Source organism: Anarrhichthys ocellatus, unplaced genomic scaffold (genome assembly GCF_004355925.1).
Source record: "Anarrhichthys ocellatus isolate YVR2014 unplaced genomic scaffold, GSC_Weel_1.0 scaffold8, whole genome shotgun sequence".
Classification (NCBI taxonomy): Eukaryota; Metazoa; Chordata; class Actinopteri; order Perciformes; family Anarhichadidae; genus Anarrhichthys; species Anarrhichthys ocellatus.
In genome coordinates, this window is record NW_022280038.1 from 813,167 (window position 1) to 837,170 (window position 24,004).

Below are 24,004 nucleotides of genomic sequence, written 5' to 3' on the forward strand. Positions count from 1 at the left end.
TGTGTGTGTGTGTGTGTGTGTGTGTGTGTGTGTGTGTGTGTGTGCGTGCGTGCGTGCGTGTGGTTGTTATCCATATGTCTGTGAATTTACACAATAGTCTGACTATGAAACTATGTTTGTTGTTGTACATATTGTAGACCTGTGTATATTTGTTGTAAAATAGTAGCTCCATCATGACTTGAATAAAGCTGAGGGCTTATGTTCCGGTTGTCTGGTTAATAATTGAGATGCACACTTTTATGAATATGAGAGGGTTTCAGTCAAGACTTTAAGAAATAGGTTACTTAAGAGAGTTAAATGAAAAGATTGATTCCCAATTCACAATGTATGCGTTAAGTATATAGCTATTACGAGCACCCCGGTACCTTAGCTTAGCTTAGCCGTCAGACTGTAAAATAAAGGTAAACAGCTAGAATGTTGAAAATGTTTCAACTTGACACATATAACAGAAAGGATTTGTTGAGTTTTGAGTTCAGTCAGACGCTGAGGTGAGCACAAAAACACAAACGGCACACATACACGGTCTGTGGGTCTGTTGCTAGCTAGCTCACAGCTAACTCTGTACAGGTGGTTCATCACTGTTTGGGACTAATAAACACCAACGGTCCAGCGGTCAAGTGACGTTTCATTTTCTGTCCGAACACTCAACACATTTTTACTCCTATCTCGTCAAATACTGACGCTTGGTCAGTGCGGTACCCCTCTTGCATCAGTTTTGTGTTTCTGAGTTATGATTTAAATGAATAAATTTAAATGTTTTTAAAAAGCCTGGTGCGTTGCTTACAGACGCTAAAGGGTGCCTTCATGGTCGGTATGACTAACTGTTGGTATTTGACAAGTTGGGAGTGAGACCGGGTTGGAACACACCTCAAAGCTCATTAATTAACACATTATGAACTCATTTGATTAATCTGTATGGGAGGTTATGTGTTGGACTGTTTGCTGGCAGGGGCACGCAACTTTATTTGTCTTTTTCTTTCTTTACTTTTGAACGGAGAAGGCTGGTACTCGTTTTTTGTGGTAAGCTAAACGGCTCCTGGTTGTAGCTTTATGTACCGTACAGTCGGCATGAGAAGTGGTATCGATCTCCTCATTTTATTTTTGGAAATGAAGTGAAGAAATGTGTTGAACTATAAATAAACTTTAAATATGTTATGCTATGAAATAAAATCACAGGGGATATCATTACTTCACTGTGGTCATCATGAGATCTAAAGAAGTCAGATTAAGCAGAAAACCTTCCAAAGAAAGCTTAATATGCTCTCAAAGTAAACTACGCCGAAAATATTTACAATAAAAAAAATCACGAATTAGTGGACAGAGCAGATTAAGATTGCAGCGTTGCACCGTCTGTGTCTTTTGCAACGCAGACAGAGGAACACTGAGATTTTAGATTTGTTCTGTGATGTAAAAAATATTTTTCTTAAGTTGAATTGTATTTATTAATTTTAGTTTTGCTCATTCTTGCACTGACACAAGCTGAATATAACTATTCCCATGTCAGTGACAGCTGTGGGTGGGGGGGGGGGGGGGGGGGGGGGGGGGGGAATAGGGCTTGTAAAAACATGGCAGCACAGAAGTGTGAGCAAGTGCCGGTAGTATGAGGATGTGTTTACTCTGGCTGAGGTGTGAAGAACACTCTGCTGATCTGTCCAACAGGTCTACCTGGATGTCAAACTAGAAGACAGCGAACAGAAGACTAAATATGAGTAGTAATAAAATCACTTCTAGTAAATAATATGACTTGGGTGAGATTCGGCTGATAACATGTCTTTGGGTTTTTTAGCATTAGGTGGTACGGATTAATATCATATTATCAACATTTACACAAAGTAAACCCTCAACTTCTGCTCCCTATACTTTTTGTTTCAATAATTTAGTTTATTTCAATTAATTCTCTTAAGTTGTTCTTTTGAATTTTGTTATGTTCTGTCGATGTCACTCTCTTACAATTAGAGGAAATTTACTGTCCACCTCTGGCTGACCCCTCCAGCTCCAGCTCCAGCTATGTTTCACACCTAGGGTGCAAAATGTATCCCCCTCACCTGCCACCTCACTCACTGACCGACACACACTCACACACACACACACACACACACACGCACACACACACACACACACACACACACACAATGAAGCTTTCAACAGACCTAATATGACCACACAAGTTTAAGAAAAAACTCATTACAATTGACTTTAATTTGACAGTGTCAAATGTGACGCAGTTTCATAATAATGCACTTCATCAAGAGTAAACTGTGGAGTTAGAAACAGATCAACTCTTGTGATTGTTTTGGGATCTTCATATCTTTGTTCATCGTTGCAAAAATATATTCCCTCATTTGGTGTTTTGATGACGATGATGTCATAATGTTCATTTGGGTCAAGATGAAGGCCATAGCATTTGACAATTTTATATCAACTCATCCAGTGAGCCCTTGTGTCCTGTATGGAAGCATTTAAATGTATTTATTTTAACTTTTAACAAATAGCTCTATTATCAAATCTGGACCCATCTTTTGCAGACTTGACGTCTGACCGCAGCATTAACTGCCTGTTCCAACAGATTACGCTGCGGTTGTGCTCTCGTTGTCTCTGCTGTTACCACTGTTTGCCGTGGCGCCGACCCAATGTCCCCGCAGGAATCATCGAAATGATGTGCAATTTGAATTTATTCCAAGCCGAGGAGGGAGCGCACTGGAGGTCGTGGTGGGGTTGATGGGCTCAGGAGGCCCAGACAGGTGGCAGGCAGCCCAGCCTCAGCCTGCTGTGGGTGTGCGCCCCTCAGAGGTGCCAAACTCCCAGGAAGGCTCCCACAGCCTCACCTTGGTCGGGGGGGGTTTGGCAGGGTAGCAGTGCGGGTTCAACCCCAGTTCACGCCGCCCTCAGCTCGACACAGCCATTAGTTTTTTCTTGGGGTGTCATATGTTTCCTCTTAAGTTGATTCAGTTGTATTAAACACCTCACCTTGCACTGGTTCAACCTAATTTTTCTATCTAATTTTTAGGGGCTTCAGTGTTCTGGGAGAAGATCCTCAAAGGGGCTCCAAGCTGAAAGACACCCTCTATAAACACCAGACAAATCCGCATTTTTGCACAGTTTTGTGTTTCATCTTTTTGTGTCACAAAATTAAAAAAAAATATATTTTTTAGTCATCTGCATTGCTGCTGACCAGACGATAACACCTTTATACTGAGCCAATCACTAAAGAGCTGGTGTTTCATTGAAACTGAAGCGAGAAAAGTTATGATGATTACAATGACGGTGTTACGATGATGATGTTACGATGATTTAATAAGCAACATAGATTGAACACCACCACTCTAATTCAACCAACCAAACCAAGAAGTCCAATACTGTCCGTGTATCGCAAAGTATTGCAATGTGCTTTGGTACTGTGCTCTTAAAGTGCACTATTCACTATTTCTGAATAAAAAATGCATCATTCTCCCCAAATTGATCGGATGCCTACACCAAAAGCGATGCTGAGAAACACAGGGGAAAAGAGGGGACAGAGAGAGGTTAGGAGTATTTCCCAGCATTCCCGGTTCTCACAGCTGAGGTGTGAAGCGACGCCTCCAGACTCATCAGTTCTCAACGGCGTGAAACCATCACACCTTGGCTTTAACTGCATGATACAGGTCATTATGCTTCATTAGATGTATTTACATTTTACATTTCAGCCGTGTCGGACGTAGACGCCTATTGAGAAACACACACAACAGGAGCAGCAGCAAGCAGCAGCAGAGGAACAAATCGTAACAAATCGAGATAAAGAGAAGGATCAGAGATCACAGCTGGACTTGCTGTGACTATAAAACAATCTTGTTGGTGAGAAGTGTTGGAATATAAAGCAGAGGACAGAACACACACATGTCAGGTTCAAGGTCGGGATGAGGTGAGAAGGACGATGGCGAGAAACCTCCAAGGAGGACGCGATCACTGTTTTCTTAATAATGAGAACTCCCTTGACTTTTGACACATCTGACATGATGATACACACTTCAATGATACACACTTCAACCCCAGCACCATTCATGTCCATTTACTTCCATAATTAGTCATTTAAAACTCACTCAGCTAGATATCTGTAGTCTTATAGCACAGGTCACCCACATATTTGCTATCTGTCTTTCGAGCTTCATTGCAAATTATCGCTGAAGGAAAAAATTCCTACACTTTATTAAGTAAAAGTAGCAGTACCACAATGTTAAAGTGCACTATTACAAGTGAAAGTACTCCATCCAAAAAAGGTTCTATTAGCAAAATGTTCTTAAACTATCAAAAGTAAAAGTACTCATCATGCAAAATGATCCCTTTTCAGAGTGCTATAATATTATGTGTATCAGATTATCGTTATTATTGATACATTCATATGTAAACATGAGAATTCCAATGTTTTAGTTGGTCGATTTGGAGTTGAACTTCTTTATATATTGTACATCAAATCTTAAAAAACTGTACTTCATATTCTAATTATATGTTTGTAAATGTCAAATTTAAATCTAGACATCAGAAAGATGTATAACTGCCTTTTATTGTAAAGGTTCGTTGACCATGTTTAGATCCTGAGATTATGTGCTTGATCCTTGGATTTGTATTCACTGACTGATGTTTATTTGGTGGTAAAGTTTTTATCACAGGACTTTATTGGAGACATGTGTGCAGAATGAACGAGTGATTTGATTTATATTTGGTTGGAAACAATACTGAAATCATCATGTGCTAAATAAGATAAGATAATGTGTCAATTAACTCAGTGTAATGGCTGGTATAATTCAGCAGTGTAAGGCTTTTTCACACTATCATATACTGTCCAAGTGTCTTTGGCTTCAGTGTTGAAAAGTGAATGCGGGAAAAATGCGATCATTCAAAACAAACCCCGTCCCTTAAACATGTGCAAAATGCATCTGGGTTGCCTCGGGGACAAAAAAGCCCAAAAAGCAAAAACTGTTTATTGTTTTGAGCAGGAGTCAAAATTCACACTTCTACTCCTGTAGCTAGATTTTCCCAGACACGGAGGAGAGGTCCTGAGACAAGGTCCCAGAGAGGGAGTGTGTATGTGTGTGTGTGTGCGTGTGGGTGCGTGTGTGTGTGTGTGTTCAGCACTGTCTCTACAGCCTCCGCTGTAGAGACAGTGATGGTTTGTGAGAATCTGCAGAGGTGTCACTTCACACCTCTGTGGCCTGGCCTGGACTTATAAACCAGTGCAACAGAGCTGAGCGGCACTCACAGCCTCCCAGTCCCTCCAGTCAGACCACAGAGTCCCGCTCCACACAACATGGATACCTCTTCGGTCCCTCTGCTCAACTACGGCCTGCAGTACCAGTGGTGCTCCGACTCGGACCTCTCTAGCATCTCCTCCATGGAGACCCTCTCCCCTGTGCCCTCCATGGACTCCAGCCTCTCTCCTTCTTGCTACCAGCAGCTGCCACAGTCCACTCCCAAGGCGGCCAAGACCGGATACCCCCAGACCCTCAAGTCCTCGCCCTGCTCCCTGTCCGGACGCGGCAGGAAGTCGGGCCGAGCCAGCCGGATGCGCAGCAAGCAGAGGGAGAGCGCCAGTGAGAAGGAGAAGCTGAGGATGCGGGATCTGACCAAGGCTCTGCATCACCTCCGGTCCTACCTCCCGCCCTCGGTGGCCCCCGCAGGGCAGACCCTGACCAAGATAGAGACCCTCCGGCTCACCATAAGCTACATCTCGTACCTGTCGGCCCAGCTGGGCCTCAGCGAGGAGGCGCTCTTCCAGAGGAGGGAACAGGGAGACACCTCGGCCAGCGAGTCCTCCTCGCCCGACATCCTCAGCTACTTCCAGCACGGCCCCGTGGGAGGACAGGAGGTCCCGCTGCAGGACCAGAGCTTGTACCAGACCCAGTGCCACAGCCAGGGCACCGTGCTGCATTCTGGGAGCTGTGGATTTGGAGCGGATCAGTACAGCATGCAGTACATCAAAGCTCCAATGGGAGACATGAGCATGGACGGCATCCTGCAGTCCCCTCCGGCAACACAGCCGTGCTATCAAGTATGTGAACATTTAACATTAATTATGAATCTCTATATGTGCAAATCCCACTTCTTGCATCTTTTTGAATGAAAGTACTCAAACTTCCTGTTGATTTTTTAAATTTTTTTCAGATGTGTGGCAAAGACTTCTGCATGCCGTTGGTTCCCAGAGAGTATTGGGGTTAAACACTCATCGTCGTCATCCAACAACAGACACAAACTACTTCTCTGTCTTTACTGCCTCACTGTGAAACACATAATTTATTTGAAATATATATGCTACTCTACAACTTTATTTATTTTGTCCTGTGAAATGCTGCATGTAAATATTGATATGTCTAACAACTATTTTTATATTTCCTTATGCCACTATTTATAATAAATATAATATTAAATGCCACGCGAGTCATTGTCGTCATTCCCAAGCCTGGTTCCCATGATGCAGTTCACTTCACCTGGTGTGAATGTATGGCTCAATCCCAAAGTCACTGTCCCACTGTCAAATCCTCGTGTTTGAATCTCTGGCAGACATTTTGAGCCCTTCATGAACCCTTTCCGTAAGTCAGCATTAGATGCAGACTTTGCCCAACTGAATTACCCACAATTCATTGCAATGTGACGTGAAACACAGGGTAACCAGTGGAAGCATGGAGACGGTACATGGGTGTTCCGCCTGTCATATTAAATTTACTTTTTTTAAACAAAAAATAAACTTGAAATCAGAGAATATTTCCCATTCGTATTTACACCATTTCAAGCCCTTATAGTCTCTCACACTCAAGCATTTACCAGGTGACATCAGTAAGTCCTTGAGGGTTCAGGGTTTAAGGCCATAGGGGACATTGGGATTCGGCCTATATGGCAGGACCGAGGGAAGAGTGCTACAGAGCACCCTCTGCTTGTCATGAAGGCACACTGGCACCTCAGTGATGAAAATACACAAATATCATAAAATGGCCAGCCTCACGATCATTTTTTATTTATTTATTTATTTTGATTATGTTGTAGTCGCTACAACAAAGTTTGAATACATATTTTTTATTAGGTTTTTAAAAAAGAAAGCGGCTATGATTTGTATCTTCATACATGTTTAAAATAAAAACGTGACAATGTCAAAGGGGTCGTTTGCCACCTACAGAGCCTACAGAGAATTATCATCTGAATCTGCAGCTAAAAGAGAGAATATTGGACATTCATCAGGGGACATGACACTAAAGAAAGGTACTCTAACAACAACACACAAAAAACAACAACCTAGGTTTAAAGTTTCGTCAAGACTTTTAGATCATCAGAGATGGTTGATATATTACAGTACGAGGTAACACTGTTGATTGTATTACAATTTAGAGGAAGTGAAACATTTAAGCTCATAGCTCTCATTGAACAAAAAAGACAACACGGCTCACATACAAACAGTGTTTGCCTGCTGTAATCCGTTCTCCTGTTACTAAGAGATCCCTTGCTTCCAATGTTAGTGACATTTGCGCAAAAATCCACAGTCCTCCTTCCAAACAACTGTTTTTGTTCATACACTTCCACTGCTGCTCAACAAGGAAACACAGCGAGGGGATTTCACACCAAAGAGGTTGTAACTCTGCTTTATTTGGTTAACTGCTGAAGCCTCATGTTATCTATTTGCACAAAATAAAGACTGTGGATTTCATCACTGATATTGAAAGCAATGTTGGAAGGGATCTCTTATTAACCAGTGAACAGGAGGAATGATTATATTAAGCCAAGCCTGTTTTAACCTTAAAAACTGTCCGTCCATTTAACACTTTGTCTAAACTTAACGTAGATATTCTGTATCAGCGTGTTGCAGTGCAACTCTTCATTGAAGCTACAGCTAAAGAAATGAATGACATCTTCAAACCTCAAATAATGTCAAAATGTCAAATACTGGAGGGGCGTCCTGCTGGCCTGACAGTGGGGACACATTGCCACAAAGCTCAGTTTGATTGCAGCGACCATCAAGATGAGACAATAAAGTCAATATTTTCTTAGCTGTCTCCGTCCCCCGTCTGCTCCCTGTCAGCATCGTCACTGTAAACAACGTAATACATTTTAAACTTCTTTTTTAAAGAAAAATCAAATATTGCAGAGTTCCTGTGCATCGTTTTATTAACGTTTCCCTTCAAACTCAGCAGACGTTTGAACTTGTCTCGCTGTGGCAGGAAAACGCACAGGTGTGGTTAATGACGGTGACGATGGCTCCCTGAAACTGAGACAGCTGAATTTCAATCAGACCTCATTGATTCCATCATTTACGCCTGTGATTTCTGCTATTGAGACACGACGTGTCGTCTGTGGGAGGAAAAAAAAGCTTGAGAAGACTTTAGAAAAAATATAACTTAAAATAACATTTCCAAACACATAAAGACAACAAAGACTTTGCATTTTAGAAACAAATAAATTGTGAAAGACCCCATGATGCAACTGGATGAAAATATATTGTATTATTCAACCACATTCGTGTTTTCTTTTTTTTTTTTCAGATTGTCTGTGAAACACCTGAAAAAAAACCAATAATTCTACAGCAAATTATGCAACTATGACAGGCAAAAGTAAAATGCCATAGAGACGCGATACGTATGTGAATATTACTGGAACACCACAATATGTAACATAAATACCCTAAACATGGGATCATGCGACATTACCAGAGACACAAGCCCCTCGAGAAACACATTACAGTAAGTCCCTCTCATGGTGTAATGCATCTAAGCAGACCAGAGCTATCTAGTTTATTTAGTGTGTCTTTGCTAATGTGGCTGAGCAAACACAGAGAGGTCCTTGGCACCGCTAAGTCTAGACTAAAGATATAAGATCTTCCCTGCTCTGTCCCCCCTTCACTCTCTCTCACCTACAGCCCTAATTACCTGCCAGAGTCAACAGAGAGGGCTTTAATATTCATAGAGAAGCTTCAAGGCAGGCAGGAGAATTAGGCCCGAGTGTTTGGTTTGCCACATACGTGCAGCTCATCTGATATGCGGCCGGCAAAACCCAACACAAAGCCTAATGTGCCCACTCGGGCCTTTCATCACAGAAGAGCTAATAAACTCTTTGGCCCTGAAAGGGTCGGGAATGAAAGGGTTAGCACCGCTGTTCTGATTATTCGCTCATTACATGTGAGTAAACACTGTGAGAGCTTAATGTGGATTAAGAGAAGGCCGATCTTCTCTATCTTCAGCCGGGGAGGGAAAGAGGGAAGCTGAGAGCTGGGGGAAACTCTGACGAAGGTTTAGAGCGGAAAATAATACTCAGTAAATAGTTTATCATTTGAAACAAATCAAGCGAAAGATGTACGTCCCACAAAATATACACGAATGAAATAAACCTTTAAAAACTGGGGGCGACTGTGGCTAAGTGGAGAGCAGGGCCGTCTTTCAATCAGAGGGTCGGCAGTTCGATCCCCGGCTCTGCTAGTTGCATGTTGATGTGTCCTTGAGTAAGACTCTCAATCCCAAAATTGCTCCCGTAGCTGTGCCTACGGTGTAGAAATGTGATAGAATCTGAATTGTAAATCGCTTTGGATGAAAATGCCTGTAATGTAAAAAAAGAACACAGAAAACTATGTAAAACCAACAGGATCTCATTTGTAAAAAGCTACAAACGATCAACCAAAAATAAAGTGATCGAATTATTTGTAATGTTATCTAGATGTAAGTTTGGTGTCACCTAACACACTCTCCAACTAAACTAAAGCTAAAAACGAAACCGGCTTCAGCTAAATGAGTTCTGAATTGTTGATTTTCAAACGTTTTAACGTCCCATCTCTCCGCTTTGGATGTTTCTCTTAGCATCAGATGTCTGTTTTTCTTGCATAACCGAGGTGGCCCGAGAGCTGCGCGAGACCGGTTCACACGTCCCCGCTCATGGGTTTCACCTCTGCTGCAGAGCAGGAGGCAAATGTGACGCGGCAGTTTGTGGGAACACTGCTCAGGATTCGGATCCACAGTAATTAGTGAATTAGAATAAGTGATGGAGGCATTCAAAAAAAAAAAAACATCCCGTACCAACAAAGAGGTTGAAACAATCTGAAATTAAAATCCACACGCAGAAAACTCTTCGCCAATATTCACCCTCTAACTCGAGGTGATATACAGCATATTTGTATGCAGCAGTTTGTGAACCAGAAGCAAATTTTATTGGATCAAGGGAGAAGAGATGCATGCGTGGTAATAACATTTTTAATAATAACGGTATAAAAAGAAGAAAAAAAAGGTGCTGAAGAGGGAATTTAAATATTTGTTATAGCAAAGGCGTCTGATTAATATAAAGTGATACAACCATAAAGTTGCAAACTAAATAAACAATAGAAGACTGACAGCGTAATGTATTGTGTCTTCCCCTCTGCCACAGAACGTATCTATTTTTAACAGTTCTTTCTCTCAACATCACAATACTTTAATCACGGTGGATTTTTAATAATAACAATCTGGAAACTCGACCCCACTGGTACCAATCTAGATCCCAACCAGGTCCCACTGAGGCCCGAAAAATCTCTTCTACAATGAAGAGGTGGCCGGGACAGCCAGCGTGGACCTGAACTTAATAAAAGACAGCGTGTCTGTTGGTTCTGTACATTCTTCCTGTGCAGATCAGAGTTCCCAGGCCAGTGAGGCACACTGCTGTCCAAACAGGACGAGGTGTAAACTCCTCACACTTCACAGCTGCCTACCGGCACACTTCTGCAGCCTGACCTTGTTGGGGGGGGGGGGGTCACCAGGGCGAAAAAAGAAAAAAAAACACATGCCATTTAACTACAGTGTCACATGAAACAACTTTTACTGTATGACGGGGCGTCTCTGTGCTTCTCTGAACCTGAGACCTTGCAGCTCCATGGCTTATTCACTCATCCAGCCGTGGATTATTGACGTTTTTGGGATCATTCAGTCACGGCTCATGACACTATAGATTTCTAATGAAAAGAAGTCCTCTGGGTTCAGGGACAGACAAACCCTTTGTCGTCTTCCCAGGCTGCAGGAGCGTGTCGTGTGAACTTGTCTACTTCCGGTCGCACCTTGTCCCGGAGCTGCCATGTTTCCCATGGGACTCCCCCCCTGGCAGAGGTGTCGGCCCTGCTCCCCAGAGCTTCTCAGGGACCGGAGGTGGCTGCCGGAGGTGCAAACTCGCACCTCCCACCACATATATGGAGCGGCCTCCCTGGTCCTCCTCACTGTCCTCTCTACCTGCCTCATCGGCAACACACTGACTGCTCGGACCAAGACCAAGACTACGACCACGACAGCAGCCATGGAGGTTTCCTACTGCTCTCCTCTCCAGCTCCAGGACAACTCTTTCCTGTTTGAGTCCCTGCTGGACAAGCCCTACGATCCCCTGGCCTACGATCCAGCCTCGGACCCTGGTTACTTCAGCGCAGGCAGCAGCAGCAACAGCAGCCTGTCTCCCACCTCCTCTGTGGACTCCTTCTGCTTCTCCCCAGCCTCCCTCCAGACCGCCGGAAGCGAACCGAACACCATGGACTGTTTCGTCTTCAAAAGCCCAGCAGCGCCTAGCCTCACCCAGGGGACGCAGCGTCCGCCTTGCCCCGGATCCTCCACGGCCACGTCCTCCACCGTGAAGAAACCCAGATCCAGGTATCCGGGGAAGAAGCGGCAGACGGCCAGCGAGAGAGAGAAGCTGAGGATGAGGGATCTGACCAAAGCCCTGCAGCACCTCAGGACATACCTGCCTCCCTCGGTGGCACCCGCCGGGCAGACCCTGACCAAGATCGAGACGCTGCGCCTCACCACCCGCTACATCTCCTACCTGTCGGCACAGCTGGGCCTCAGCGAGGAGGCGCCGGAGCAGAACGCCTCGGGGTTTTTGGAGCAGCCTCAAAACCTCAGCCAGTTCCTGGGTCAGCCAGCAGCCAGCTACTGCCATCAAGAACCAGATTGTAACACCATGAGCTCAGCACATCTGTCCTCTCTGCAGCCCTCATATCAGGTATGTTTCATATCATGGTCTTGTACAGCTCCACGGATTTAAAAGCATTTGAGCTTAAGAGAATTTGCTTTGCAGTGAACTTGTGTTGAATGGGTTTATAACCAAAAATCTGTCTTCTCTTTTCAGATTTCAAACGGAGTTCGCTTCACCAGCGAGCAGTTCTGGATGCCACAGCAGCAACTTCAAAACGCCGCCTTCTCTGGACAGTGCTGAGAGACACGGCCATCAATCCGATATTTTCATTGCAGCAATGACCTCTTAACAAAATCTATGGACAAAACTTCTCAATTTTGTTATTTTGAACAAAATATATTTCTGTCCTTTGTTTGCGTTTTATTTAATACATAGAACTGTATATTTATTGAGCTTTCACAACGTGAACGAAATAAACGTAATTTATCAAAAATAACCCTCGAGTTTGTTGCATTCCTCCAAATGTTTTTATGTACAAAACAAATGAAATCATGCAGACTTGGTGCTTGGCCTCGGCTTCCCTACACAAACACTGCAGCTGTCAGCGTGACAATGAGGTGCTAAACAGGGAGCACATCCCCGCTAAAGTCCTTAAGGAAAGACCCCCACTGAGTGAAGTGGCAGCTGAGCTGGGACCAGTTAATTGGCGCCTTTTCCGATCCTGTGTAAACATGTCGAGTGGTTGAGATCATAAAACGTGATAAATAAACGGCTCTGGATTCAGCTCAGAAACTCCGAAGTCAATACTTTATTTCACTCCAACTCTTGATTTTCACTTCCTGTTCGAAAGTGTTTCTCTGCAGTGTCCATGTGTGACCCAGAAGTTAATAATATGGGTACATAATGTGTTTTAGTCATTGAAGTTGGATGGCCCATTTTGTGAATTGATGTTTTACGCTGTTGCTATGTCCACACTGTCATGTTGATGAGATGCCCGGAGAGGCCACGCGCAGCAAATAAAAGTTTGCTGACATTTATTTTCAGATATTTTACATTTAAATGGACTGTGCTCACAGTTTGGAGGTACAAAATGTCACAATCTAATATGGCTTATATTCAAAACACTGGCATCAACAATAGATGCAAAAAAAAAACACGGGGAAGCAGAGAATATCACACGCTTGTGTCGTGACAGCTATTCAAAACCTCTTAAATGTTTACAGTATGTACAGCATCAAAACATGTTTTTAATGTTTTTATTCAATATCCATAAAAATGCATAATCAAACCTTTACATTTAAGAAAAAAAACATTACATTCAGAATATCTATAATACCACAATTGGTTCTAGCTGGTGTAAAAGTCAGTAAGACAATCTGCACTTGTGTTAAACTGGTAAAGAGGTCTCGCTGGTGAACCAATCAAGCACCTGCTCCTTGTTCATCGCCACCCAGTTTATGTTGGCCTTGGTACTCTCCAGCGCCTGCTCGAGAGACGTGGTGGCCGAGCCAAGCTGCCCGGCGTTGTCTTCTTTGAACTGCAGCAACTGGAGAGGAAAGGGAGGGGGGTTACTGGAATTCAATTCTGAATGTCGGTATAAACTATAGAATTAGGGTATAAGAACGTTTTCTTCACCACCGTACTTGTGTAACGACACGTTCATGCGTCATGCTGTACCTGATGCACAGCACCTTGCAAACAATAGTCTCGTTATAAATATTAACTCTCACAAATTGCCCTCGTGGAATGAAATATTGGATCATTGGGTCTTACAACAATGAACACTGTAGAGGAACTGTACCTGCTGTAACTCAAACTCAGAGGAGAATCGTCTGGTCAGTCCGATTATAAGTCCTCCGAAGGAAAACGATCCGCCACCATAGCTGGAGAAAAAGGCCCAAACAACACGGGCTGTGATCATTTTGCAAACAACTACAGGCTGTGTATGTAAAGCTGTTTGGTTGGACATTTTGAAAACAGGACTAAAGGTCCGCGGCCATGCTAGACTTAGCTAAATTTCAGCATTCTAACACGCTAATAATGACAATGCTAAAATTTTGATGTTAAGCCGGTATAATTATGTTCGCCATCATAGTTGAGGATGTTAGCATGTTAGCTAATTAGGACCGGAGGTTGGAGGGAATAGCAGCAAAATGTCATTGCAATCCCTCCAATAATAGTTATAGATAATCAACACCGCAATTATCAAATCCTCCTTCTGCCTCCGTATACGTTTAACCGTAACCTCAGCTTTAACTGTCACATTCTATACATGTGTGCACGATGGAAGACTCACTCATTGAATATATGGTCCCATTTGGCTCTGACAAAGTCCCATGCCAGAGGTTGACCGATGGGGTTGCTAGCAATGGAAATGATGGTGGAGGTGGCGTCCTGCTTACGGATCTTCTCTGGGTCCAGACAATACTCCAGATACCTGAAACACAACTCACAGTGAGGACAAAACGTTCTACTTGCTGCTGCAACAGTGTTTGATGTAGGACCAATCGAAACCCTGTAGTGAGACTAAAAATGACCAGAGGAAGAGAACGATGTCAGTAACACCGACCTGTTCAGCAGCCAGGGCTGTCTGGTGCAGGACAGAGCGGACATGAGTTTGTCAGCCTCCGTAGCGATGGTGGCGTTCTTGAACATGGACCAAGCAAAGTCCCACTCCTCCACCCCTCCCGCTGCGATCGCACTGCAGTACACTGTGTACTTCAGGTTGGGACTAATCCTGCAACCATTGAAGAAAGTGACAGAGAGTTAAAGGCAATGACAGCGGTGGCTTGGCAAAGAAAATACATTAATTAAAATAAAAACAACTGCTGCATTTAACAAGTTTAGGAGAATCCCACATATTAATCCCGAGAGGAAGACAATATGGAAAAGAAAGATCGAAAGGCAAGCGTCAGGGTGTGAACATACGTGTTGTTCGTGGGGTTGTTCCTCCACTCTCTGAACCAGCCGGTGGTCAGCTCCTTACAGCCTTCCACTCCAGTGCTGCAGGCTATGGAGATTGCATTCACCTGGTTGTACCTATATTGGGACATGAGATGATAAACGGGGTCAGGAGAATGTCAGGAGGGGTCCAACTGCAGACCTCGAATCCCCCCCCAGGTCTGAGAAGTGAGATTGGGCACCGTAAGTGAGATGCGGCACTTTCTTTAGAAGATTTTTCTTTCTTTACCAAATTTGAAAACAGTCACATTTCTCTGCTGTGGTAGTGTTAACGTCCGCTTTTAAGAAATACCAGAATACTACTGAAGTTAAAGTTATATATACCCAGTCATACCTGAACATTTAATTGTGTGTGGCTCTCTTGGATTTTTTTTCTCCCAATTATAGTAGGTTTACTTTCTCATTCTGAAAATGAGATAAATTAACCATCAAAGTTTTCGAGGTAGAAAAGGAAGGGAAGCATCTCATGTACGGAGACCTCTTCCCATTGGCTCTCCAATGTGGGGTCCCCCACATTGGAGAGCACTTGGACCATCTTTGAATGTTCTCACTAATGAAGGAATTCATCCAAACTCTTTGAGGGTTGACCCTCACGATGAGGGGAACGATATCATTCAAGTAATGACATCGAGTAAATTCCACCACGCCTGATGAAGGCATCTTTTCAGTAGAACTGCAGGAAAGTTTTCCAGCGGTGAATATGCAACATAAACTTATTTCTCTCAAGATAAGAGTAAATTGGAGTGAACACATTAAAGAGATACAGAGTGGAGTGGAGGTGCAGCTTGGGAAGAGGATGGGTAGATTATTTTGGCATTATCTAGTTTTTCCCGTGGGGATAATTAAAGTTCCATCTAATCTACGTTACAGGAGCCCACAGGGACACGGTTTACTGCGGCTTAGTGCAACCTAAATTGTCAATCAAATAATGTGAATCTTGTGCTCGTCAGAGTTCCCCTTCGGGAAACCCCAGACGATAGTATCATCCTGTAAATACTGCGGTTTCCAGGAAAAAACATCAGTCTAGTCATCATGGTTTATCATAAAAAGAAATACTACAGTATGTTGCAGTTGTCATAGGGTTACAAAGCCTATACGTTGATTGCGCCAAAGGTTACTATAGCACACGTGTGTTCAAAAGGGTGAAACAGACATGGTTTAAAACACAGGCGGCATGTTAACATCCTTACTGGTCGGTGTGATTTTCTGGGATCTTTGTCCAGTTGACAGTGATGTTTTTGAAGTGGTTAAACAAAGGGGTGACCTGATTCTTCAGGTAAGCCTGAGGAGTGAATGAAAGGAGCATTTGAAAAATGATTAAGTAAAGACTTGTGATCAATCTGCTGATTTCCAGGTACATTTTCCTTCAATTAACCAATCTGCATTCCTTCATGAACACCGTCACCCTGCTGTTCTTTGGGGATCAGCATTGGAATTAATTATTTGCGGATGCACGGCAAAGGTTGACCGTTCATCACACACCTGCATGGGCCCGTAAACTTCGCTGCGGTCAAACATCAGGAAGTAGTAGTTCAAGCTGTGCCTGGCTGTCTCCCAGGGCATGTATTCGACCTCTGTATTGAGGAACTTGGTCGTCCTCAGAGCCAGAGTTGTGTTCACCATCTTGGCCCTGAAAAAGGCACATACGTTTAGCTCTCTCTTTCAACATTTGACAGCAGACGCTTTGCAAAAAAAAAACATGGCCTCACCTGGCGAGGTTGAAAGCATCGTCGATGAGTTGAGCTCGGTTGATCACCGGGATGTCCTGAAAAGCGAACAAAGGAATTGAGTTTTGTGGGGGAGGGGGGGAGGGGGGCATTGTGGAAAGCAGCGTGGCGTCACGCACCTGATGTCGGGAGCTCAGCTTGGTGAGGAGACGCTCCCAGTTGTCGGAGTCGTAGTTGACTCGGTAGAAGCCCTTCATGTTTATGTTGGCCACCAGCCAATCATCAGCACTAAGAGTCATGTTTGCGTTTGTAGCTGTTTGGATGGAGACAAAAATAATGCACCTTTTTCTATCTTGTTCATCATCTTTGCAATGCTCTGTACGAACACCTGAAATAAACCTTACCCTCTTTGTTAAGAAGCCAGTACTGCTGCTCGGCTCCTCCAGTCTTAATCCACGTGATAGGGACAAACCACTCATATCTACAGCCGCATTCATCCCGCCACACACATGTAAACACGGAGTACACAGAGAGAGCGGGTGAGTTTCTTATGCCAGGGCCCGATATGACCACACTCGGTACATTCAGCATATTCACAAGAAACATTAAGAATGTTTCCTACTTGAACTCTGAGGGTCTGTCTACTACAGAGTCTGGGTCCAACAAGAAGTGTTTTTGGGTAATTCTTCCAGTCTGGGTGTTGATGGTGACCACCGGGAACCCCATCTGTAGGATCCACCGGTTCATGATAACCTCGACAGAGTCTGGCAGCTCTATGTTGGCGTTATCCACTGCCTTAAAAGAGGAATATTCATATATTAGTAATATTGTGACCGTTTGTTGCTCCCTGCAGAGGAATTATTTTACTTTTTATTTATTTCAATATTTTTTCAAGGTGCCTTAGCTGATCTCAGAACTGAATTGGTGGAACTGAACGGAACTGAAATGACCATTGCTCATGAGTCGCAATGAACAACAGGCAGATTCATTCTACAAATGTTTAAAGGGAGGCTACATATTTTGCTGTTGCGCAGTGGTGATTGTGGTCCCAAGTGGAAATTACAGTAAAAGTAGAAGAGTGTAGAAAAGTCACCAAAATGACAATGTCAGCTACACAGCAACACCAAGGCTACCTACATTTTGCTTACATTGGCCACTTTTGGCTACTTATCGTACGAGAAAAAGCTGTTGCACCAAGTGGACTGAACTTCTTTCAAAAGTTATACATAATATCACTCTACTAATCAGTGAAATGTGAACTCACTGTCGACCAATGTTAACTTATACTGGACCGGTGTCCAAAAACACAACTTCAAATGAACACTAATGTTTCTCTGCTGCTGGATGTTGAAATAGGCAAATGTATTCTGACAGGTTAGCGTGATCAACTTCATGAGGTTATCAGTTTTGTGTCTTCTGCTTTATTATAAATTTAAAAAGATAGATTTTCTTTATTGGATGGTGCTATCTTACCATTTGCAGGTGCTTCCAGAGGTCTGTGTAGACTGTGTTGCTATACTTGAACTCCTCCAAGTATGTCTGCAGACAAATCATCAAAGTATTTGTTATGCTTGAGTTGTGCTTTTGCTGTGAACAAAGTTAGATGAACCGCAATAAAATGGTGGTATTACAAACAACATTAACAAAATACAAAACGAAATTGAATCAGCTGTGCTCACATTAAGTCCTTTGGAAAAGACGGTTTCAGTGATAAACTCTGAGAGCATCCTGAGGACCGCAGCTCCCTGTGATGAAACACAGAAGGATATTAGCAATGTTAGCGGGTGAAATATCGGACACAATTACAGCTTTCGGTTAATGAGGATCAGCGATTCATTAGTACTTTAATTCTGTAGTTCCCAACGAGTCTTTGATTAGGGTCACCCGGGGGAAAAAATGAATTCATTCTTTTTTGTTTAGCGGAGGTCGACATCTTGTCTCTTGGGGTTTGAAGAGAACAATATATTAGGGTTAAGACGTGTTAATATCAATTATACCGCACCTTGCTGTATGTGATGGAGTCAAACAGTTCGCTGATGTGCTCTGGCGTCAGGATATCCTCCTCTTTGGATGAGAGCGGGTGGGAGGAGGCCAAGGCATCCACAGACATCACACCAACGATCTGATTCAGGACGATTAAATCTTTCTGGAAAATGCACAGAGGAAATATTTTGAAATGTGCATTGTGGCATGACCGGACACATTTTACACACATTTTAAATGGATTAAATGGATCCACCTTGTCAGGAATGGGCTCACACCGGAGCAATTTAAAAAGAGGTCCGTTCAGTATATTCAGCGTGGTATATTCAAAACTCACCATATTCCATGTTGGCTCAGCATAGTCGGCTCCAAGATAAGAGACGTAGGTGGCAAATCCCTCGTTGAGCCACAGGTCATTCCACCACCGCGTGGTCACCAAGTTCCCAAACCACTGAGAGGACAGAGCTTCATTTTATCGGCAGGTTTTGAAACACATTTCAAAGCTAAACACGATGACCGTCAAACATATGATTTGGTTTCTGGACAGCAGAACACCATAGAGTGTCTTTTAGTTTGATACCATATGAGCGAGCTCGTGGGAGATGACTGTTGCCACCCACTCCTTGTCTCCATTGGATGACACGCCGGGGTTATATAAGAGGGCGGTTTCTCTGTAGGTGATCAGGCCCCAATTCTCCATGGCTCCGGCGCTGAAGTCAGGAAGTGCGATCTGGTCTAAAAAACAATCATAAAGTAATATCGTTTAACAGTATGCATACAGTAGCGCAAACCTATTTACTGTCCTTGTGTTGGTCTGTGCGTGTGGTTCCTACCTGACTTTTTCAGGGGATAAGAAGAGTTGTAATAGTCCGCAAAGAATGCCAGTATGGGCCCAGTCTTCTCCAGGGCATAGTCCCCCTGGCCCTCCTTTATAGCCCTCCTGCGAGCCCAGATCCTGATCTGTACACAAACAGTGCTTTATTAAATAGACAGAAGGGAAAAAAATAGTAGACCTGAGCTAAGCCTGGAGTCCAGCAGAGGGCAGAATAGTAACACTGCCTCCAACAGAGCAGAGCAGCCACAGACGAGCCAACATCTGCTGTTTGTGATGGTACTTGTAGTCCTAGTAGTACGAGCAGTGGTCTGTAACGCTGCATTTACTGTATAATTACTGAAAACTAATTTAGTTTGAATTATCTTCAATCAATCATGCAGTTAACAAACACAAACTGTTAAATCAGAAGCATAAATACACAATGATTGAAATGAAACCACTGTATGATCCAGTCACGTTGGTTACACGGCTGTGATAACATGGTCCGTTCCAGTGTTTAGTGGGCTAATCCATAGTATCAAGGATCCAGGTTCACAGTGATGAGCCATAAAACTCCCTCGTTTTGAGTCGGATGCATTTCTTTCTTGAAAGAATAAAGCAATACTTCCTCGAAACTGCTGTCATGGCTGTAATTTCCCTCAATGTGCTATGGTGTTGTAATTTCAAACTGCGCATCAGCATTCAGAGCAGATACATGAGATAAATTAGTTATTGTGGGCCTCGAGTCAGATCAGCTTACATTATTGAGCCTAATTCAAGCTGTAGCAGCAACAATGGTAGTGCATTGTATCAATAGTAGATAGTAGCAGTAGTCGCAGTCGAAGTGGTATTGAGGGGGAGTGTGGTTCTCATAGCTGATTATCAACATCACAGTTTATTGCTCATCCTAACAAAATCCTTGTTCCACCCTAAAGGAAGATCAAGGGTCAAAAAGACCCTTACAAATTTCCATTTGTATGGTGAGATGTAATAAATAATTACCAAAACGTCTGCATCCGGTTGATTCGAAATGAATGTGAAATCAGACACAACGAAAGCCAGCAAGTAGGTTGACATGATCTCCGTGGGCTCGAAGCTTGTCTGGATTAGATTGTGTCCTTCCATAGTAATGTTTAAAGGATCTGTGTGGGGGGGAGACAGTAGCAGATTCATTACCAATGAGGAATAATAAGTGCATTGTATCAATATACTGTACAATACAGCTGAACATTTTATGTGTGCTGTTGTTGCGAGTGAAATGTGTATCGGTACGTCACACTTAAAGCTTTGGGTTACTTTAGGACACATCACACATGGACAGTTGACGTGTGAAACGTGGCGCTGGACGCTGAGAGAAGAACTTGCCGTAGTTCATGGAGTTGGACAGAGCCACGGTCTCGTAGGGGTGAATGAGGGTCATGTGGAAGACTGCTTTCATAGCGGGCTCATCGAAGCAGGGGAAGGCTTTCCTGGCATCCGTCGGCTGCATTTGAGTTGTGGCTACAACTCTGACAATAGCAGATACGAAAACGGAATAATTAACACCCACATCAAATGTTAAAGGAACTCTCCACTTTAGATACTCTCACACTTAGATATAATCCCCGTTCAATGTGTTCTAGTAAGTTTTGGAACTATGTGATTGTTACTTTTTTGGTGTACACACTTTCACCAAACCTAAGTATTTTTCACTTCTCCCTTCGTGAGGGAAACCTTTTTCCCACGGGTTACATTTCAGCAACCCGTGGGAAACGGGTTGCTGTGTGCATCAGGAGAGAACATAATTATCTGACAAGATAAGACACGCAGGATAAAGGGTTGAGATATACCTCACTGCATACTGGCATTTTTTTGTTTATGTAAGGGAATGTGAGACAGGGATTTTGGTGTGTATTAAACCACTAGGAGTAACCAAAGTGACAATATTTCTAATCTTACACATAGTGGCTGCAAATACAACACTACAAAATATATATTGTTTTTGTTCGAGAAAGTATAATATATATATATATATATATATTGTTTTATTTAATTAATTAATTCATTTTGTAAAACATACTTTTGCATTCTGTACTGAAGTTATTCTAAAATCAACAAACTGACATTGCAACCACATCCACGTAGACTTTCTATTCTCCTAAGTTTATCCATTGAACTGATCAAGAAATAGAGCTAATGTTTCCTCGTTATTAATAGCCCACCATATACATTTTTATTAAAACATAACATGAACAGATAATTTAAAAAGACTAGACACTGCTTCTCTAATCTAATCTAATTAAAGGAACATGTGACATTTTAGGAAATACAAACATTTGCCGAAAGTTAAACGAGTAGATGGATACCACTGTCATGTCTGTACAGCACTGTAAACTACAACTAGCAGCCAGCTAGCTTAGTTTAGCAAAAAGACTGGAAACCTTGGTTTTTGTACTGATTGAACATGCAAGATACAATATGTTAATGCGTGAGTTCTAGAGGTGTGGGTAGAATTTTGTTACATTTGTACGGAGTCAGGCTATTCCTTTCCCCCTGTTTGTAGTCTATATGCTAAGCTAAGAGACTGTTGGCCATAGCTTCTTATCTAATGGACAGACATCTCCATCTAACTCTGGGCAAAGAAAGAGAGTAAGTTCCCAAAATGCTATGTCTTAAAGTGAATGTCTGGTTTAAATGCATGTGTTTAAATTACATTACATATTAACATTTACACATTGTTTAAAATTGCACTAATTCTCAGAACTAGACCAAAATATTGAAAAGCAATTAAATAATCAGATTAAGATTAAAAAGAACATCCTACTTTTTCACCCCATCCTCCGTGTATTCACTCCTGTAGAATCCTCCCAGGTTGTCGGCCAGCTCTCCAAGGAACTCGGTGAAGAGCTCGTACGTGCTGCCGGCCTGCAGCGGACTGTCGAGCTGAACCACCAGGTACTGAGTGGGAATCTCCAGCCAGGTGTCTTTCAGGCCGGGCGCAGTCGCTCCGTTGAGGCCCCTCAGCTTGGCATGGTAGCCCTCGAAGGAGGTGAGGTTCAGCTTGTTGGAGTGGATGATGATGAGGTCGGTCTCCTTCACACATCTGAACACCACCGCGGAGTGTCCGGTGAAGATGTACAGGTCGCCTTCGTTGGGCTCCAGCCGGGGCCACAGGGTGACATTGTAGGAGACGGGAGCGAGGGAGTCTGGGAGTCTGTATCGCTGCCAGGGCTCCTTCGGGGTGGAGGGTGTGGTGGGGCTGGTGTTGGGGCTGGTGTTGGGGCTGGTGTTGGGGCTGGCGGTGGATGAAGGCGTCACTTCATTCTTTGACGTCTCCTGAGCGTAAACCACAGACAGGGCTATGATGGTGGCTACAGCACCGATGGCTGCGACCACACAGGTCACTGCCACTGCTTTGCTGACAAAGAGGCCTTTCCCCATGTCTTCGCCAGAGAAAGTGAAGACAGATGGAGGAATGGGATTGCTAGTTATGCCTTGCCTTGTCAGATTCAACCCAGAGTTAATGGTTGATTTTCTGGGTGGGGAAAAGAGCTGAATGTCCAAAATATTGAGTTGTAAAAAGTCCTTGAGATAAGATAGAGCCCTGTCTATTCTGTGAACTTTACACCAGCATAGTGGCTCTGAATAAAGGCCCTCTTTAGAAGATTATCTCTGTTTATACACTACTCTAAACCGTGTGAAATACAGTAGAACTGTGTCTGTGTCTGAGTGTGTGTGTGTGTGTGTGTACAATTTGCAAATGCCAACTGTATAGGGATCTGCCGATGTTGAGGAAGTCAGAGTTGCATAATGAAATGGGATAAAGAAGGGTTTCAAAACTGCAGAAACTTTTCTTTAGCCTTAATCGTGCAAACTCAGAGTTTGCTTTGGTTGACCCAAAAAGTTGTGGCTTTAAGGAATGGAGACATTCCAACGGTTAAATTGAAAGAACATGTGTTGTGCAAGAACCCCTATGTCAATACAGCTGCCACAGAAATGTTTTCCCAACATCATGATATTTGGATTATGGTCTGCAAACATAAGAAAAAAATGTATATGCAAATAATTTTGATGATCGTGGAATGTAACTCTTGCACAATAACGAAAGTAAAACAGAAGTGTCAACATTCAACTGCGCAAATGGTAGGATGATGAATCTGACAGTCAGACACGTACTATTACACACTCATATGTCAACTGAGACAGACACTGACAACTTGTCTCAACAGGCTGCAGCTTCAGACCTCGGTCAGGGCCTAGTCAGGATGCCTTCAGGTACGATAATGCTGTGTGGTCACCCATGTTTTGGTTTTCCATTTAATTTTCCAGCCAATTTTGATCCAAACTTTTGAATTGTCGCAAAAATTTCTTGTGGTGTGAACACGGTTAGTGTAGTTGTAAAGTCTGTCTCATAGTATTAGAAAACACGGTATTTACATTTCTGATAAGCCTTCAAATTCTCCCCAAAAATTAGCCTTTCTGGATCATATTTAATCGCTCCTCTGACACCCCACCTTAGAAGCCCCTTATACGGGGTTTTTTCTTAACACAGGTGTGGTACACACCATTAAAAAACAATTTACAGTCTAATACAATAACATGAAACCATTTCCTTGGTAATTGGACTTACCTTGCATTTAGGTAGTTTAGACTAAAGCCAAATTTTCACCTGTTGATTGTGGAGTCCAGTTTTAAAGCAGCGATGTCTGCAGCACTGCACTCCCTTTTAGCA

At 43.1% G+C, this 24,004-nt stretch overlaps 3 protein-coding genes across 3 annotated transcripts; 2 read left to right on the forward strand and 1 right to left on the reverse strand.

Annotated features, from left to right (window-relative positions):
* The first annotated feature begins 5,281 nt into the window (after positions 1-5,281).
* Positions 5,282-6,189, forward strand: LOC116384259 (mesoderm posterior protein 1-like). The gene is made up of 2 exons (XM_031848764.1): positions 5,282-6,022; positions 6,136-6,189. Exons 1-2 carry the CDS (start codon positions 5,282-5,284, stop codon positions 6,187-6,189), a joined length of 795 nt encoding a protein of 264 aa, XP_031704624.1.
* A 5,070-nt stretch (positions 6,190-11,259) lies between these two features.
* mespaa (mesoderm posterior aa) lies at positions 11,260-12,168 on the forward strand. The gene is made up of 2 exons (XM_031848765.1): positions 11,260-11,955; positions 12,082-12,168. The coding sequence occupies exons 1-2, from the start codon at positions 11,260-11,262 to the stop codon at positions 12,166-12,168; spliced, it is 783 nt and encodes a 260-aa protein (XP_031704625.1).
* Positions 12,169-12,885: 717 nt separating this feature from the next.
* On the reverse strand, positions 12,886-23,312 carry LOC116384247 (aminopeptidase Ey-like). The gene is made up of 20 exons (XM_031848747.1): positions 22,097-23,312; positions 20,659-20,801; positions 20,296-20,435; positions 19,313-19,439; positions 19,060-19,214; positions 18,817-18,930; positions 18,499-18,642; positions 18,176-18,241; positions 17,970-18,035; positions 17,119-17,291; positions 16,901-16,977; positions 16,676-16,809; positions 16,539-16,594; positions 16,312-16,459; positions 16,020-16,111; positions 14,797-14,907; positions 14,438-14,605; positions 14,165-14,305; positions 13,670-13,751; positions 12,886-13,414 (listed from the first exon to the last, which is right to left on the reverse strand). Exons 1-20 carry the CDS (start codon positions 22,711-22,713, stop codon positions 13,256-13,258), a joined length of 2,913 nt encoding a protein of 970 aa, XP_031704607.1. The 5' UTR covers positions 22,714-23,312; the 3' UTR covers positions 12,886-13,255.
* Positions 23,313-24,004: the final 692 nt, after the last annotated feature.